This window comes from Chiloscyllium plagiosum, unplaced genomic scaffold, assembly GCF_037043375.1.
Source record: "Chiloscyllium plagiosum isolate Xiang-an unplaced genomic scaffold, Cpla_swu_hap1 HiC_scaffold_8, whole genome shotgun sequence".
Taxonomy (NCBI): Eukaryota; Metazoa; Chordata; class Chondrichthyes; order Orectolobiformes; family Hemiscylliidae; genus Chiloscyllium; species Chiloscyllium plagiosum.
Window position 1 is genome coordinate 97,535,328 of NW_028270146.1, and position 18,874 is coordinate 97,554,201.

At 40.8% G+C, this 18,874-nt stretch overlaps 1 protein-coding gene across 1 annotated transcript in view; it reads right to left on the reverse strand.

The window, feature by feature from the left end:
* dnajc17 (DnaJ (Hsp40) homolog, subfamily C, member 17) overlaps positions 1–18,874 on the reverse strand; it is a 164,537-nt gene that overhangs the window by 105,405 nt on the left and 40,258 nt on the right. Inside the window, exons 2-4 of the mRNA XM_043698256.2 lie at positions 15,080–15,149; positions 3,334–3,392; positions 506–593 (exon numbers count right to left, since the gene is read on the reverse strand). Coding sequence (XP_043554191.1) covers positions 506–593; positions 3,334–3,392; positions 15,080–15,149 — 217 coding nt within the window. The remainder of the gene's footprint in view (positions 1–505; positions 594–3,333; positions 3,393–15,079; positions 15,150–18,874) is intronic.

Consider the following 18,874-nt stretch of genomic DNA (forward strand, 5'->3'; position numbering starts at 1 on the left):
AGTTTAGAAGGATGAGGGGGGACTCTAAATACAACACACAGAAGACTGATGGCCTGGACAGAGTAGATGTTGGGAAGATGTTTCCGTTGGTAGGAGAGGCGAGGTACTGCGGACACAGTCTTACAGTAAAAGGAAGACATTTTAGAATGGAGAGAAGGAGAAACTTCTTCAGCCAGAGAGTGGTGAATCTATAGAATTCACTTCCACAAAAGGCTGTGGAGACCAGGTCATTAAGTATATTTAAGACTGAGATAGATAGGCTCTTGAGTGTCAAGGAGATCAAGGGTTAGGGGGAGAAAGTGGGAAAGTGGGGTTGAGAAACATATCAGCCATGACTGAGCAGACTTGATGGACTGAATGGCCTAAACTGTGCTCCTATATCTTATGGTCTTATTCAGGTGAAAGATAGCACACCCTGGACTATCCAGTGCTGTGACAGCTCAAGCCTTTGGTGCTTAATCTGTCACCTCAATCTACTTGCACTGCTTTTTCCAATTGTACATACCAAGCTTTACTTTCTTTCTCTTGCTGTCGAGTTTCTGGTTCCTCTCTGCTGCCTGCTTTTTCGCTTTTCTGATTTTATCATAGGCTGCCTTGAAGTGGAAGAAAATTGAGAGAGTTAATTTGCCCATCACAGATACCTACAAGAGATGTGACCTTAGACTTGATTTGGAGATGCTGGTGTAGGACTGGGGCATACAAAATCAAAAATCACACAACACCAGGTTATAGTCCAGTTTACAGTGTTTACAGTTGGAAAAGGCAACCCTTCAGGATCAGAACATGTGTGCACCAAACCCGATATTGATGTTCAGGGCATATCACATGGCTGTGCTGAAAGCCAGATGGTTTGGTTTGGAACTCCAGTTATCAGCCCTACCCCTGTTTATTGCACCTTTATCCAGATTTAACTCCATTTGCCATTTTTCAGACTATTCACTCATTTGATCAAGATCCCTTGGTAATCTTAGATAACCTTCTTCAGCACCACATTTTTCAACTCTAACCTTCTTCACTGTCTACTATGCCACTAATTTTGGTGTTGTCTGCAAACTTACTAACTGTGCCTGCTATATTCTCATCCAAATCATTTATATAAATTACATCTGAAGTATTCTCCTTTGCTGGCACCCCACGATTCAATGGTACACTTCCAGCATCTTTGATCTAATTTTACATGGGTCCCAAAAACCAGTGGAGGTAGTGCCAAACATGGGTCTCCACCTCATTTGCCCTTCTAAAGAATTAGAAGAACAAAGCAGGGAAAGTAATGCTCATGGTCTTGGCTTCAGTTCTGCTTTCGCACTGCACAAAAAAATGATAGCAGAATGCCATCAGAAATAAGATTTAAGTTGAGAAACCTACACCAATAGTTTTGCATTCAGTACACAGGGTTTGTTATGGCTGGTTTGAATACATCCAGTGCTCAATATTGAGACTGGAAAGAAGATAAATCAGCAGCAGCAAAAAAACAGAACAAAGACAGTGACTGCAGGCTGTCCTGTGAGAAAGCAAATCTGTTGACGATTAAGGTGTTTAGGAGAAAGGCGAGAAAGTGGCAACTCCTGTTGTGGTGTTAGACCTTGGGGAATGGACAGCATGGCAGCAATTGTTTACAGTTGGAAAAGGCAACCCTTCAGGATCAGAAGATGTGTGCACCAAACCCGATATTGATGTTCAGGGCATATCACATAGCTGTGCTGAAAGCCAGATGGTTTGGTTTGGAACTCCAGTTCAGTTTCAGAATGGGAAAGCAAAATCAATTACATAATATGCAATAATGTAACAATGGAATAGGCTTTAACAAAGTGAGATAAACTAAACTCTGTTTAGTTGGGTTAAAGCATAAATATAGCTTCTTTTTGTCTCTTTCCATCTGTAGGTGATGGGGTACAGCTCCACAGATACCAACTTGAACACAGCACCTCAACCTGGTGTTATTCATATTTTTGAGCATGGACAGAGTGATCATTGGCAAACTTGCCAGATTACGCAAAGCAGTACTGACAAGTACTTCAGTTCTGAAGAACAGTCTGATGGGACTTGAACCGTTAACTCCTGCTTTTCTCTCCACAGATGCTGCCAGATCTGCTGACTTTCTCCAGCAATTTCTGGTTTTGTTTCAGCTTAGTTCAAAGATGATATCAAACTTGGGATCTTCTGGTTTGTACAGATGAGCACCACACCACATCGCATATTTATTCACCGAATAGTCAGAAGTATAAAAATCTACAATGGTTAACACCCCAGCAAAGGAACAGGTTCTCTAAACCAATTTCAATTCTACATCTGAATCCCATATGACAGGACTCATTTTCCTTAAATCAGGAGTTGGCACTCAGTCTCACAATAAATGATAATTGGGCATTCTGTGTGAAGATGTACTTTCTGTTTTGGGAAGAAACATCAATGAAAACAAAATGAGAGCAGCTGTTAAGAGGAAATTAGTGCAGGCTTTATATTGATGCCAATTTGCAACAAAATATCTGCTGAAAACATTTTTTAAAGTTTGTTGCTTCTCCACTAGGAAAGAACTGGCAAACAACCGTAAATATTATTCTTGTAACCAACGTCTGGTGTAAATTATAGCCCATTTTATTCATCAATTGTGGTACATACAGCCTTGAAAGATGCAATATAATGTTTGAAAAATGCAGCATGAAGAATTAAGAACAAACACTCAATTTACAGGATGCTAAATTGAAACCATCTGCCTCAACATCTATTCAACAAGAATATGAGGAAAGACTGTAAATTGGAAGCTTACTCAAAGGTCACTGGATGGTCAACGTGTCAAATGGGAACACATCACATTGGTGCTGTGCCAATACTCTCCTGGGTAGTAAGCAGTTTACCCGATATCAAAGAGATATTGGTTTGAAATTTCTGGCTATAGAGGGACTTTTACTATATCTATCGAAAGCTGACCTGATTTCTTAATGGCTAAAGGGGCAGCATTGAGAGTTCATTGAACATTTACACAGGGAAGGTTTGATGGGACAACATATTTGGAGCTTTGCAACACATCGATCCTATGTTGTCTATGGCTTAGGAGTGTTTTGGGATAATTAAATTAGGAAAGCTCCTTAGTATCAATTATCAACTTGAAACAAAAAGATAGTTCCCTTAACCACAATAACCTACCACAACTGCTCAAAAAATATCTAGTTACAGCTGGAGAAAAGTGATGGTCACTGAAGATAGATTCAGTCTATCAGAGAAAATGTCTGATCGCAAAGTGAAGTACTACAGAAGCAGCATTGTTACTGCAGAAAGTTATCAGGTCAGGAAGGTGTTCCAATAACGTGAGGAATATGCAATTAAGAATCTTACCTTTGCAGCTGCATCTGTCAGAACTTCCAGCGCCTGGGATAACTGATGGAACAATTCCACTACAAAATTCAGAAAAATAAAGAATGAACATAAGAGGAGCAAGTCTTAACTGTAGTACAAAATGCAATGCACGTAGGATTGATTAAATTTTCAAAACTGCGGCTACTGAATTTGCTAAACATGTTAATGAATACAAAGCAAAGGAAGGTCAATGGAGTTTCGATCAGCCATAATTAAACTTAATGATGGGTCAAACTCAAGGAACATAACGAGATGTTACGGAATAAAATGAGGAGTCTTTCCTGCACATAAACCAGAACCCGAGGACTTATGGTTCTGTACTAGCAACCCATTTTCTGCGATTACATCCTACCAATGTTAGCTTGGGAAACTAGATTAAAGAAATCTGGTATCTGGCCTAACAACTGAAAATGAGCTTGAAACCTGTTGGATTGTTGCTAGGAATCCAGAGTTGGTTCAAGGAACAGAATCTGCCATCTCCATCAAATCTGTACATGACTGATATTGAGCATACGTATGAACATATGAGTTAGGAACATGAGTACATCACCTGGCACCTCAAGCCTGTTTAATTTGATAAGATCTTACCGGAGACTGTGGCCTCAACTCTACTTTTGTGTCCATCTCCATGACCCTCAACTCACTTGTCCGTCAAGAATGTGACTCAGCCTCAAAAGATATTCACTAGCTATGCCTCCATGACAGGAAAAGGAAAATACTAACAACCTTTTCACAGTAAGAAATTGCTCCTTCTCTTTATCTTAAATGGGACTCTCCTTGTTTCAAACTATGCACCCTAACTCTAGTTCCTCCCACCAGGGAAATCATCCTCTCAGCATTCAAGTCACATTAGGATTTATAATGGTTCAAGAAGATTACCCCTGTTCTTCTAACTCCAGGCCTGCTTTTTCTGTCTTTCCTAATAAACATATGGACATGAGAACAAGGAACAACAGTAGGCATGTGGCCCTTCAAACCTGCTCCACCACTGAATACGATCACGGTTAATCTGAATTTAACCTCAACTCAACATGCCTGCATATCCCCAATAGTCTTTCATCCAATTGGTAATCAAGAATCTATTTATCTCTGCCTTCAAAACATTTGAAGATTCTGCAAGAATCCTCTTTTGAGGAATGGGATTCTGTCAACCTGTTCTAGATTGCCCACAAAGGAACATCTTTTCTCCACTCACCTGATCAATTTCCCTCAGGATCGTACTTGTTATAATTAAGAAACATCTGACTCTTCGAAATTCCAGAGGATAGGCCTAGCCTGTCAAACCTTTCCTGATAAAGCAATCTGCTATTCCAGGTGTTCGTCTGGGAAACCTTCTCTGAACTGTTGCCAATCTGTTAATGTCCTTCTGTAAGTACAGTGACTTATACTCTACACAGTACTCCAGGTGTGCTCTCAACTCCTATAACACTGGAGTTATAATCTCCCAACTTTTCCATTCAATTCCCCTCACAATAAAACAACTTTCCATTAGTTTGCCTGAGGACTTGCTGTATCTGCATATGAACCTTCTGTGATTAATGCAATAGGGCACCCAGCTTTTATTTTCCACAATAACCTTTGATGTGGCATCTTATCAAAAACCTCAGGATATAAAAAATCCTTCATATGAGGAATTAGTAAAGTTAATCTTCTGGATGCAGGTTTGCTCGCTGAGCTGGAAGGTTTGTTTTCAGACATTTCGTCACCATACTGGGTATCATCATCAGTGAGCCTCCGGTTGAAGCACAGGTGGTATGGCCTGCTTTTTATTTCTGTTTAGGTTTCCTTGGGTTGGTTATGTCATTTCCTGTTCTTTTTCTCAGGGGGTAGTAAATAGGACCCAAGTCAATGAGTTTGTTGATAGAGCTCCAGTTGGAATGCCATGCTTCTCAGAATTCTCGCAAGTATCTCTGTTTAGCTTGTCCTAGGATGGATATGTTGTCCAGTCGAAGTGGTGTCCTTCCTCATCTGTATGGAAAGATACTAGTGATAATGGGTCATATCTTTTTGTGGCTAGTTGATGTTCATGTATCCTGATGGCTAGTTTTCTGCCTGTTTGTCAAATGTAGGGTTTGTTACAGTTCTTGCAAGATATTTTGTAAATGATATTAATTTTGCTTGTTGTCTGTATAGGGTCTTTCAAGTTCATTAGCTGCTGTTTTAGTGTGTTGGTGAGTTTGTGGGCTGCCCTCACGAAGACCCTATACACTACAGTGAAATTCCCCTACGTTAAGATTCCATTCTCTTTGCAATAAACAATATAACTTAATTTGCCTTCCTAATCACTTGCTGTATCTTGTACCAGTAAGTCCAGATCCCTCAGTACACAAGTTCTGCAATCTCAATTCGTTTAAATAGCATACTTTTCAATTCTTCCTGCTGAAGTGCACAAGCTCACAATTTCTCACATTATACTCCATCTGTGAAATTTTTGCCAGTCAACTTAAGCCAACATTGCCTCTTCGCAGACTGCTTATGTCCTCATTACAAACTACCATCCTACCTATCTTAATCCCTGCTTCTTGTTGGCAAAACAATTCTTTATATGTACATTACTCCCTTTATCATGAGCTCTTATTTTGTGCAGTAATCTTTGAAGTTGAACCTTACCAAATGTCTTTTGAAAATCACTCTTTATTCATGTTGCTTGTTACGTCCTGAAAAAAGCTAATAAATTAGTCAAACCCTGTTTTGCTTTCACAAAATCATGTTGACTCTGCCGAATGCTTTAAGATTTTCTAAGCGCCTGATCTATTTTCCTTAATAATAGATTCCAACATTCCCCTTACGAAAGATGATAAGCTAACTAGCTTTTTTGTCTCCTTCCTTTTTGAAAAGTGGACCTACATTTGCTACTTTCCAATCCGATGGATTCTCTGCAGAACCCAAGGAATACAACCAATGCAGCTACTCTCTCAGCAGCCACTTTTTTTTAAAACCCTGTGATGCAGGTTCTGAGAACATTCGGCCATCTATATTAGTAGTTTTCTCAATACTCTTGCCCTGTCGCCCACTGCCTTCAGAATCTCCGATTTCAACCACAACCTTCTCAAAGCAAAAATGGGCATGAACAATAATTCTGGCCTTCCCAGAACTGCTTAATTAAGAACCAAAAAAAATTAGCAGATTTGCCATCCTTCTGAATAATATACAAGAACTAGAAGCTGTGAAATATTGAAAAGATGTAATAAAAGTTGTTACTGTATCAAATATTTTTTCTTCATCCAAAATTGACTCACTTAGATACCTCAAGTTATTATCTCCCATGTTCAGCAGTTCCTCAACAGACTCATTAACGCTCACTAAAAGCATGGATGCCATATTCTCATCCATCCTAATAACCTCTGATTCACCTGTCTAACAAGAATTTATCCAGGTCTGTCTTCAAAATATTCAGTGACCTCGCCTCCACTGCCTTCAAAGAATCCCTACAGTATGGAAATAGGCCATTTGGCCCAACAAGTCCATACCGACCCTCTGAAGAGTAACCCATCCAGAACCATTCCCCTACCCTATTACTCTACATTTATCCCTAACTAATGCACCTACACATCCCTGAACACTATGGGCCAATTTAGCATGGCCAATTCACCTAACCTGCACGTTTTTGGACTGTGGGAGGAAACCTGAGCATCCGGAGGAAATCCACACTGACACGGGAAGAACATGCAAATTCTAGACAGTCGCCCAAGGCTGGAATCGAACCCGGGTGCCCGGCGCTGTGCTCACCACTGAGCCACCGTGCCGATCCCCCCACCTTCTGAGGCAGAGAGTGCCAAAGTTGAGAGAGAGAGAAAAAAAAAACTCTTCTGACCTGAAAAAGTGTGACTCTTAACTTTAAAGTAATGCATTCTGGACTGAAACACAAGATGAAATGTCTTTTCCATATCCTCTTTGTCAAGATCATTCAGAATCTTATACTTAAATAAAGCTACCTCTCACTCTTCTAAAACTCAAGTGAAAACAAAACCCAACCTGTCCAATTTAACCTCACAAGATAACCCACTTATTCCTGGCTGAAATCTAGTATGCCTCCTCTGAAATGTCTCCAATACATTTATACGCTTCCTTAAACAAGGAGACCACAGCTTCACACAGTATTCGAGCTGTGATCTTCCACTGAGCCTGTTAGAAGCAAATGCTGGAGAGAAGCAACTTGTGATTAAAGCAACAAGGTGAATGGCAGCAGCAAATAAAGTTGGAGATGACAAAGGTTTTTGGTGGTATGATAGAGTGATATGGGATAAAGTTAGCTGGGGTGGGGGAGGGATGTGGTTACTGTTGAGGGAAATGGCAAAGTGAGGTAATGGACTGAGGAGAGAGGCCACTGAGGGAGGATTGGGGCTGAGGCCAAGATCCAGAGAATGAGGCTGGCGGCCAAGTACAGGAGCTGGAGGGAAAGCAAGGTGCAAAGGGGATAAGGGGCTGCAAATGTGGCTTCGAAAGCAGGGAGACAGAACTGCAAAGTGTGAAGAGGGAACTGCAAATGGGGAGAATAGTTTTACACTTTTCAATGAAAGACTACTCAGCTCACTGAGAACAGAAAAAAAAGTAACAAACTGCTTGCAAATTAATATGGAGTCTCTTAAGCTGGCTTTCAATAAAACATTGAGAATGCTTTTGTAATGACATGTATAGCTTAATAATCAGTAGCTATATTTCATATACATGTGTAGCTGCATGTTATGACACCTCAAAGCAACATACATAGCATGAATTACATCAGCTGGAGCAGCTTAATTAAAGATAATCTATTTAGCTATGACCTCAGCAGTTTAGAGAAAGCATGTTTTAGATGATGCTTTTTGTGTCCAGAAGTGTGAATTGTTTCTTTTTGAAGAAAGGTCTTTGTCGCTAACATTACCTACTGTCTTGTATTGATTTAAATACTATTGCGTCTAGGAAATTGATGCTTCCTTGTGTAATGTATCTTTAAGTTTAATGCAGCTATGAAGATTATTGAGAGTATTGATGAATTCTTCTAATTCTGCTTCTTAGACAGATCGAAATCCCATTTATCAACGACAAATAAAGGCTGCTGGAAGGCTGCATAATCTAATGGAGGAGTCAATTGGATTGAAAAGGGAGCTCCTGAAAACCAAGGATTGCCCTCAAGTACTCTTAGAAATGCCCTCAAAAACGTTTAACTGAGGTGGAATGAGAACAAGACAATCTGCAATTACATGGGACCTTTAATGCATGAAAACAGCCCATATCATCAGATTATAAACTTAATTACAGCATCTGATTTGTAGCATGGGCAGCTCTTTTGATTTTTCAATAGATTATAAATTTGACTCTGACAAAAATGGTTTATTAGCCTTCCTGATACATTCTGCTTTTACTCAAAGGAGGATGTAAGGAGCAAAAGAAAAATGTAGCGCTGAGGAGACATTCATTAGGGATATTCCCGAGTTCACCCCACCTAGGTGGCTGATCCTAGGTGGGGTGAAAGTTTTCTTTTCTTCTTACAGAGTGAGTGTGCCACTGGCTAGGCCAGCATTTGTTGTACTTCCCTAATTGCCCCTGAAAAGGTGGCAGTGAGCACCTTATTGAATCACCGATGTTCATCTGATGCATTTATACCCACAGTGCTGTTAGGTACAGAGATCCAGGATATGACAGGAGACGATGACAGAACACAATATATTTCCAAGTCAGGATGGTGTGTGGTTTGGATAGGATCATAGAACAGTACAGCACTGGAACAGACCCTTCGGCCCCAATGGTGGCATTCTAAACTAACCTCATCTACCTGCAAATAGTCCTTATCCCTCTATTTCCTGCCTCTTTATATGTCTGTTAAATGACTCTTAGAAGTTGTTATTCTATCTGCTTATACCACCACCCCTGGCAGTGTGTTCCAGGCAACTACCATTCATTGTGTAAAAAGCTTGCTTCCATAATTTTCTATACTTCCATCAGGTTGTCCCTCAGCCTCTGACACTCTCGTGAAAACAATTCAAGTTTGTCCAACCTCTCCTTTTTGCTAATAACTCTAAATCCACGCAACATCCTGGCCAACCTCTTCGCCATCCTCTCCAGAGCCTCTACATCTTTCTTATAGTGTGGTGACCAGACTTCACACAAAACTCCTAATGTGACCTAAGTAAAGCTTTATAGAGTTGCACTATGATGTTCCCATGCATTTGCTGCTCTCATCCTTTGGGGTAGTAGCAGTCACAGGATGGGAAAGTTGTTGAAGGAGCCTCGAACTGTTGCAATGAGTGCATCTTATATATTACATACAGTGCTTGCACTGTGTCTTGGTGGTGGAGGGAGTGAATGTTTAAAGTTGTGGACAAGGTGTTGATCAAGCAAGCTACTTTGCCCTGCATAGTTGCTTGTTGCAGCTGCATCCATCTTGACAAATGGGGAGTATTTCAACACATTTCTGACTGGAAGGATGTTGTGAAACTTGAAAGGGTTCAGAAAAGATTTATAAGGATGTTGCCAGGGGTGGAGGATTTGAGCTATAGGGAGAGGCTGAATAGGCTGGGGCTGTTTTCCCTGGAGTGAAGGCTGAGGGGTGACCTCAGAGGTTTATAAAATCATGAGGGGCATGGATAGGATAAATAGACAAGGTCTTTTCCTCGGGGAGTCTAGAACTAGAGGGCATAGGTTTAGGGTGAGAAGGGAAAGATATAAAAGGGACTTAAGGGCAACTTTTTCACACAGAGGGTGTTGCGTGTATGGAATGAGCTGCCAGAGAAAGTGGTGGAGGCTGGTACAATTACAACATTTAAAAGGCATCTGGTTGGGTATATGAGTAGGAAGGATTTGGAGGGATATGGGCCAAGTGCTGGCCAATGGTACTAGATTAGGTTGGGATATCTGGTCAGCATGGACGAGTTGGAATGAAGGGTCTGTTTCTGTGGTGTACATCTCTAGATGGCAGACAGGCATCTGGTGAGTTACCCATTGCAGAATTCGTAGACTCAGACCTTCACTTATAATCACTGTGCTCAGGTTTTTGGACCAGTTAAGTCTCTGATCAATGCTATGCCCAAAATGTTGTAAGTGGGGATTCAATAATAGGAATATTATTGAAAGTTCAGGGGAGGATGGTTAAATTCTTGTGTTAGATGGTCATTTCTTGTCACTGGTGTGATACCAATGTTACTTGTCACTTTTCAGTTCAAGCCTGAATGTTGTCCAGATTTTGCTAAACAATGGACATGAAGTGGAGTTGCAAATGGTACTAAAATTGTGCAATCATCAGTATGGTGAACATTCCTATTTGACCTAACGGCAGAGTTAAAATCATTGAAGAAACAGTTGAAGATGGTTGGGCATCAGACAGTACACTGCCAAGCTTGCCTCCATTCTCTCCCTCATCTTTGATGGTCTGCATTCCCCTTCATGGACTCTGAATGCAAATTAATCAATTTGAAAATTACTGATGGTGCTTAATAGATGGAAAAATACCATAGGTGATTTGGTGATGAGGGTGCAGGGGGAAATTTCAGTTGTCTGTGTAAGAGCACTTCTAGTGAAAAATAACAAGCTCATTCATTGGTATGCTGGGACTGAGATGATAGTCCTCCAATGACCACAGCTGTCATCCTTTGTTCTAGGTCTGACTTGAGCCAATGGATATGGCCACTCTCTTGTCAAACAGCAGATGGGAGAGGGCAATCTGTGGGACTAATTTCCCAATTTCAAAACTTGTCCCAGATATTAGTAGGTGTATTTGGCATGGACTGAGTAGCACTCAGAACATAGAACAGTACAGGCCCTTCGGCCCTCAATGTTTTGCCGAACGTTTATCCTACTGCAAGATCAAACTAAGCTACATACCCTTCATTTTATGATCATCCATGTGTCTATCCAAGAGGCAGTTAAATGTCCCTAATGTATCTGACTCTACCATCACCACTAGCAGAGCATTTCATGCACCCACCACTCTCTGTGCATAGAACCAACCTCTGACATCTCCCTACAAGCTTCCTTCAATCATCTTAAATTTATGCCCCCTTGTGATAGATATTTTTGCCCTGGGAAAAAGTCTCTACCCACTCTACCTGTGCCTCATCATCTTGTACATCTCTATCAAGTCACCGCTCACAGCTCTTTGCTACAATAAGAAAAGCTCTAGCTCCCTCAACCTTTCTTCATAAGACATGCCCTCCAGTTCGGGTAAAATCCTGGTAAGTCTCCTCTCTACTCTCTCTAATGCATTCACATCTTTCCTATAATGAGGCGACCAGAACGGAACACAACATTTGAAGTATGGTCTAACCAAGTCTCCATAGAGCTGCAGCATAACCTCACAGCTCTTAAACTCAATCTTTCTGCTAATGAAAGCCAACACACCATACACCTTCTTATCAACCCTATCATCTTGGGTGGCAGCTTTGAGGGATCTATGGACGTGGACCCCAAGATCCCGCTGATCCTCCACAATGCCAAGAATCCTACCTTTAAGCCTGTAATGTGCATCCAATGTGAATCACTTCACTCTTTTCCAGGTTGAACACCAACTGCCACTTCTCAGCCCAGTTCTGCATCCTGTCAATGTCCCATTCTAACCTACAAAAGCCCTCCACCAACCTTTGTGTCATCAGCAAACTTACTAACCCACTTTTCCACTTCTGCATCCAAGCCATTTATAAAAATCACAAAGAGCAGAGGTCCAAAAATAAATCCCTGCAGAACACCACTGGTCACCGAGCTCCACCACTTTCCATCTACTATCACTCTCTGTCTTCTATGGGCCAGCCAATTCTGTATCCAGACAGACAAATTTCCCTCAATCCCATGCCTCCTTACTTTCATAATGAGCCTACCATGGGGAACCTTATCAAATGTCTTGCTAAGATCCATAAACATCACATTCGCTGCTCTACCTTCATCATGCGTTTTGTCACATCCTCAAAGAATTCAATAAGGCTTGTGAGGCATGACCTGCCCTCACAAAGCCATGCTGACTAATCAGACTATGCTTTTCCAAATAATCATAAATCCGGTCTCTCAGAATCCTCTCCAATACTTTATCCACCACAGACGTAAGATTGACTGGTCTGTAATTCCCAAGATTATTCCTCTTCCCTTTCTTGTAACACATTGTTGTAATTGTAATCTCTTGTTTTGAGGTCAATGCTGGTAAAATAAGACAAAGTCGGCATGGTTTCACAAGGGGAGGCCACGCCTGACAAAACTGCTACAAATCTTTGAAGAAGTAATGAGTAGCTGAGACCAAAGAAAGCCAATGGAATTCATCTACTTAGATTCCAAGGGGGCCTTTGGCAAGGTGCTGCACAGGAGGTTATTGAGTAAGATAAGGAAGCATGGTGTTACAGGCAAAATGCTAACATGGATAGACGATTGGCTGTCTGACAGAAAGCAGAGAGTAGGGATAAAAGGGTCCTTCTCAGGATGGCAGCCGGTGACAAGTGGTTTTTCACAAGGCTCGGTATTAGGAGCGAAACATTTCACTTTGTACATTACGATCTAGATGAAAGAACTGGGGGCATTCTGGCTAAGTTTGCAGACGATACAAAGACAGGTAGAGGGACAGGTAATATTGAGGAGGCAGGGAGGCTGCAGAAGGATTTGAACATGTTAGGAGAGTGGGCAATGAAGTGGTAGATGGAGTACAACATGGGAAAGTGTGAGATCATGCACTTTGGTAGGAAGAATAGAGGCATGGACTATTTTCTAAATGGGGAGAAAATTCAGAAGTCTGAAGTGCAAAGAATAAGTAGTTTTATTCCAGGATTCTCAAGGTAAACTTGCAGGTTGAGTCAGTAGTTAGGAAGGCAAATGCAGTGTTCACACTTATTTTGGGAGGACTTGAATACAAAAGCAGAGATGAATGCAGATATCATGAGGGATTTTACTGGTGGAATGTATTATAGAAATAAGCAAAGACAAGATGCCGACAAATTTGAAAGCATGGATGAAAAATGGAATGAGATAGATGTGGATTTAGCTGTTGACATAAGTTTAGCATATGGAGTCCATTGAGCTGTGGGTAAATTCGGACGTCAAAGTTACATAAATTTGATCCAGTCTAAGACATTGGAGTGGAAGGGGATTGTAATTGGTGGTGAAGGATGGAATGTGCGGTAGGGACTCAAAACAATAGCTTCAGTCTTCCCAATGTTTAACTGGAGATAATTGTATCCAGGAGCGCACATCAGATAAGCTGGCTGACGACAAGCAGGCAGTAGAAAGAGATGATGATGAGGTAGAGGTGGCATCATCATTTACATGCATAAAGAGCCATTGTGTTTTATTTTGGGCTTTTTTGCAATTTTGGCAATCTCACCCAACTCTATTTGCCACAGACACATATAATCAATTCAAAACAAGTTTGATGGAAAGTTTTATACACTCTCCAATATCAAATGTTGACCTTTAACCTAGCTTTACATCCATGAACAAAATACTAAGCTTCCAAACAAAACCAGAAACCAACAAGTGCTAGAGAGTACTTCTAAACACCGGTGTGGACAGTTACTTAGCAGGTTTGGCAGCAACTGTTGGAGGGAGAAACAGACTTAACATTTCAAGTCCAAATTGACTCTTCTTTGAAACTCTTTTGAGCACTTTCGGCTTTTCCTTCTGATTTCCAGCATTCTTGGTATTCTGCTTTTCTGCTCACCACAGTTATTCTATAAGCTTCTATTTCATTTCAAATAAATTTCTAACTTCTGACAATATGATAGTGTGGTCTGTTTCATGCAACTACTGGGGGGGGGGGTTTGAGTTGGTTGATGGGGTCCAAGTCAATGTGTTTGTGATAGGATCCAGTTGGAATGCCATGCTTCTAGGAATTCACATGCATGTCTCTGTTGGGCTTGTCCTAGAGTGGGATCTGTTGTCCCAGTCAAAGTAGTGTCCTTCCTCATCTGTATGTAAGGATTCTAGTGATCGTGGGTCATGTTGTTTTGTGGCTAGTTGATGTTCATGTATCCTGGTAACTAGTTTTCTGCCGGTTTGTCCTGTGTAATGTTTGTTAGGTATTTTGTAAATGACATTAGTTTTGCTTGTTGTTTCTATAGGGTTTTTAAGTTCATTAGCTGCTGTTTTAGTGTTATTGGGTTTGTGAGGTCCATGATGCCAAGAGGTCTGCATAGTCTGGCAGTCATTTCAGAGATGTCTTTGTTGTAGGGGAGAGCGGCTAGGGTTTCTGGACATGTTTTGTCTGCTTGTATGAGTTTGTTGCTGGGAAATCGGCAGACTGTGTTCATTGGGTACCTGTTCTTTTTATATACACATCAGAAAGTGAACCTTCCAGCTCAGCGAGCAAACTTACATCTATAACCTCAATCTGAGCTATAAATCTTCTCAGAAGTCCTACTCGTTTATTTAAAAGAGGGCATTCAACTTGGTAATTCTTCTTCTTTGCAAGAACATCTTATTTTCAATTGCACGTTCAAATCTCTTTTAACTTAATTCTCAATATTATTTATATCAAACCTCGAAGTTTCACTTCAGCCCTTCCTAGAAGTTCAGATTCCTTCATTTCTAAATGATCTTGAACGTGAAGAAATCTTCATTTCTCCTTTTGCCGTTGTCCTTCTCAAGCAGTGTATAGCACCGCAAATTTAATCAAATTTCATCTTCCAGAGTGTGCTATGTCACATTCTATGATACCCTGCAAGTCATCAGGACTAATTATTGGTGGTCTACTAGCCAAGTTAATTGAATGAAGCTTTAGATGTCAAACCAAATGAATAATACTTGAGTCACCCCTGAAAGAAACATATTGACCCACCTGCCTTGGGATTGTCTGGGTTCTTGTCTGGGTGACATTTCAAAGCCTTCTGTCTGTATGCTTTCTTAATCTATAAATTCAAAAGGCAAAAACAAAAAAAAATTATCATTGTAAGGAGCATCTATGGGTAACATTAATTTCCAAACTGAATTTGGAAAAGTCATTCCTTGTACACTCCTCTCCACACTTAAAATTATTTTCTTTCTCTCCTGGAATTAGCAAACTATGCAATGATATAGGTTCACACATACTGGCATGATGAATAATCAAGCTTCACTCAGACAGCAAGGACGTGGGGGTGTGGACATGTGTGCATTACCAGAGACAGAGACACAGCAGGGCCTAAGGAGGGACAGTACATTTTGCCTCAGTCTGGAAAATGTCCCAACCAGTGATCAGGGAGCCCCTACTGAAACATGGGCAGGATCAGCTGCAGTGGCAAATCACCGGATGACAAATCACAAACATATAAATGACTACTTGAGAAAACTGCATGTACACAACATGATCTGAACCTGTTGGAAGACAAGGAAAGAAATGCAAAAAAATTAGTATTGTTGTATGACATAGTATAGTTGAACATTGAAAGTCCATGTTGCTATGCAGCAGGCAAGTTGAGCAAGATGACAAGGCGGAGTTGTGGACAGAGAGCTCAGCAACGCAAGATCAAAGCTACAGAGCATCTTGTCAGCTGTATGATCGTCATTTCAAGGTTTCACATTTCACATTTGGATCCACGGAATTATGTTGTGGCTTCAAAGTGACTGTCATAAAGTGGGTCATTGAAAGCAAACAACCTGAAGAGATGCAAGTTAAAAAAAAAACTTAACTACTTGACTTGTCTGCCAATTTGTGAATCACATTTGAGCAATCTCCGACAAGCTCAAGCTTCTGGCAATAAGACGGTTAATAATGATTATTCCTATTTCATGAGTAAGCACAGATTTTCCCAATTAAAATTTGTACTCAAAAGAAATGAAGCTGCGAAGTCTGGTTGTAATTGTGGTTTTGAATAAGGAAATCACAGCGATCCAACAGCGTTCTGTGTGCTATTTGTTTATTACCCTTGCTTGTTTTGAACCACAGAGAAACTGATCAGTGTGCTGTGGAGCAGATGGCACAGACTGGTTGCTGCATACCTCACTTGAGAACAGAGCAAGGTGTGCCGGTTTTATACTAACGATGAAGTGAACCAGAGAAACTGGACAGCTTTTAATTCTGTATTTGTCTGCATCATCTGCCATCAGTCAACCACAGCTGGAGAGAAAACAAAACAACCAAATCGAAATCCAAGCACAAGGGTTTCAAAAGTACCATCAGAATACATTTGGAACAGTCTCATGCCAAACCTCAACACAGGAAGATTGCAATGTTATCCAACATTCAGGAGTGCAACAGGGGAGGGAAAGAACGAAGGGAAGCTGACCACTATGGTCTTAAAGAGAATGATGTGAGTGCACTTAGGTTGTTCCTAGTTAGCTCAAAAGCAAATTACTGAAAACCTGTCAGTATTCGTGTTTGTCCACTTGACTGACAAGTGATGACGCATGTACAACCTTTACGTTACAATCCTCAAGTTTTGAGAATTCTACTGCAAGAAATAAACTAAAACCAACATATACTAAACTTTACCATGTAGGTATCAAATATTCTAAAGTGTGGAAACAATAACCCAGACTAATGTCTTAATGTGACGATAAACCTCATGCTGAACATATGGACACTTTATAATACAGTCTCCCCAGAATTTGTAAGGAACAATCCACAGTCACTCACAACCTCCAATGCATCCATCTATTCCATTTAACAGAGTTGTAACATCCAGTGACCAATGAAGATCTTCTCCCTCAGTCCTCTGATAATCCCCAAACCAATTTCAACACTAAGCCTCCATTCTAGCCCTTTCATCACTGAGCCACGCCAGAGTAAACCTTCTAAGAGTCTCTCAACTGCCATAGGATACATATCAAGGAAAATACACCTTCCTACTGCATCCTGCTTGACAGCTCAGAGGATTAGTATCTTTCTCTCTTCTGATGACCACACCAGAATTGCAGAGTATTTTATTTTCAAACTCAGGTTTTACATAACTTTGAAGTTGACAGTGTAATAGACAGTGCGACGATCTGACTGAAACCAAGTGGAAGATTCCAGAAAACAATATATGAACATTTCAACTTTGGCAGTTGAAGTACTGCAATCTACTGCTGTTAATAATCTTTTTAGAATAGGACTATCTAGTGAATTGAAACTTTATTGCTGGAACAGCACAGCAGGTCAGGCATCATCCAGGGAACAGGAGATTCGACGTTTCGGGCACAGGCCCTTCTTCATTCCTGAAGAAGGGCCTGTGCCCGAAACGTCGAATCTCCTGTTCCCTGGATGCTGCCTGACCTGCTGTGCTGTTCCAGCAATAAAGTTTCAACTTTGATCTCCAGCATCTGCAGACCTCACTTTCTCCCCTATCTAGTGAATTACATTAGGTAATTTTAAAAGGGCACAGGCAGGTTAGTTTTTTGCAGTTCAATTAATTCAATTAGAATTAAAATACAAGTCAAATTTGGTAAACATGAATTAAGAGTAATCTGCATTTTCTCCCATTCAGTGTTGAGACTGTAAATCAATGGAAAGGCCGTTCAGCCCACCCACAAACTCCATTAATCAGAATTTCTCTTCAGCATTTCAAAACTGGGTTTGTATGGACATTCTCTACTGACAAAGAATTACATAGAGTACACCTGAAGTGGAAGGGTGAAAACAGAGACAAATACGAAATACCAGAAGGAACACAATGTATGGCTGCTATCTATCTTTGAGATGATGACAGATACTTAAGCTTTCCTCTTTTAGCACTGAAATATGAGCCTTGAAATCTGGGTTCATGGAAGTGGTATATTCAACAAAAAAAAAAGGAGACTTCAGTTCTCCTCACTACTTAGCGATTGTGCAGCATTGGAAAATTTGGCAGAGGAAATGGCAATGCTCAACTCGTGATGGTGAATGCTAATCAACAGTGATCAGATGGGTTAGATTTATAGCCTTCATCTTGAAGCAAATGAAGGTGACCATTGTAGCTGGTGAAAACAAGTGCTGGGAAACTGTAGGAATACAGTTACCAAAACGGATGAGCATTTAAAGTGAGTATTTTACAGAAAAATCTATACTCTATATTGATTATAATGAATGCAATATGTTTTACAAGAGATTCCTAGAGTTTGACCATGTGAAGAGTGTTCTCCATTTTTCTTACATTCTTCCCCACTCCCCTCAACCCTGCCCGAACATACAGCCTTATCTTAGAGTCATAGAGCTGTACAGCACGGAACAAACCCTTTGGCCCAACTCGTCCATGCCGACTGGATATCCTAAATTAATCTAGTCCCATTTGCCAACATTTGGCGCATATTCCTCTAAATCTTTCCTATTCATATATCCATTCAGATGCCTTTTAAATCTTCTAATTGTACCGGCTTTACCACTTCCTCTGGCAACTCATTCCATACACACACCACCCGCTGCGTGAGAAGTTGCCCCTTGGGTCGCCTTTAAATCTTTCCCCTCTCAAATTTATGCCCTCTAGTTTGCACTCCCCCACCCGGGGGAAAAGCCCTTGTCCATTTATCCCATCCATGACCCTTATGATCTTATAAACTTTGATAAGCCTCTGCCTCTGACACTCCAGGGAAAACAGCCCCAGCCTGTTCAGCCTCTCCCTATAGTTCAAACCCTCCAACCCTGGCAACATCCTTGTGAATCTTTTCTGAACCCTTTCAAGTTTCACAACATCCTTCCTAT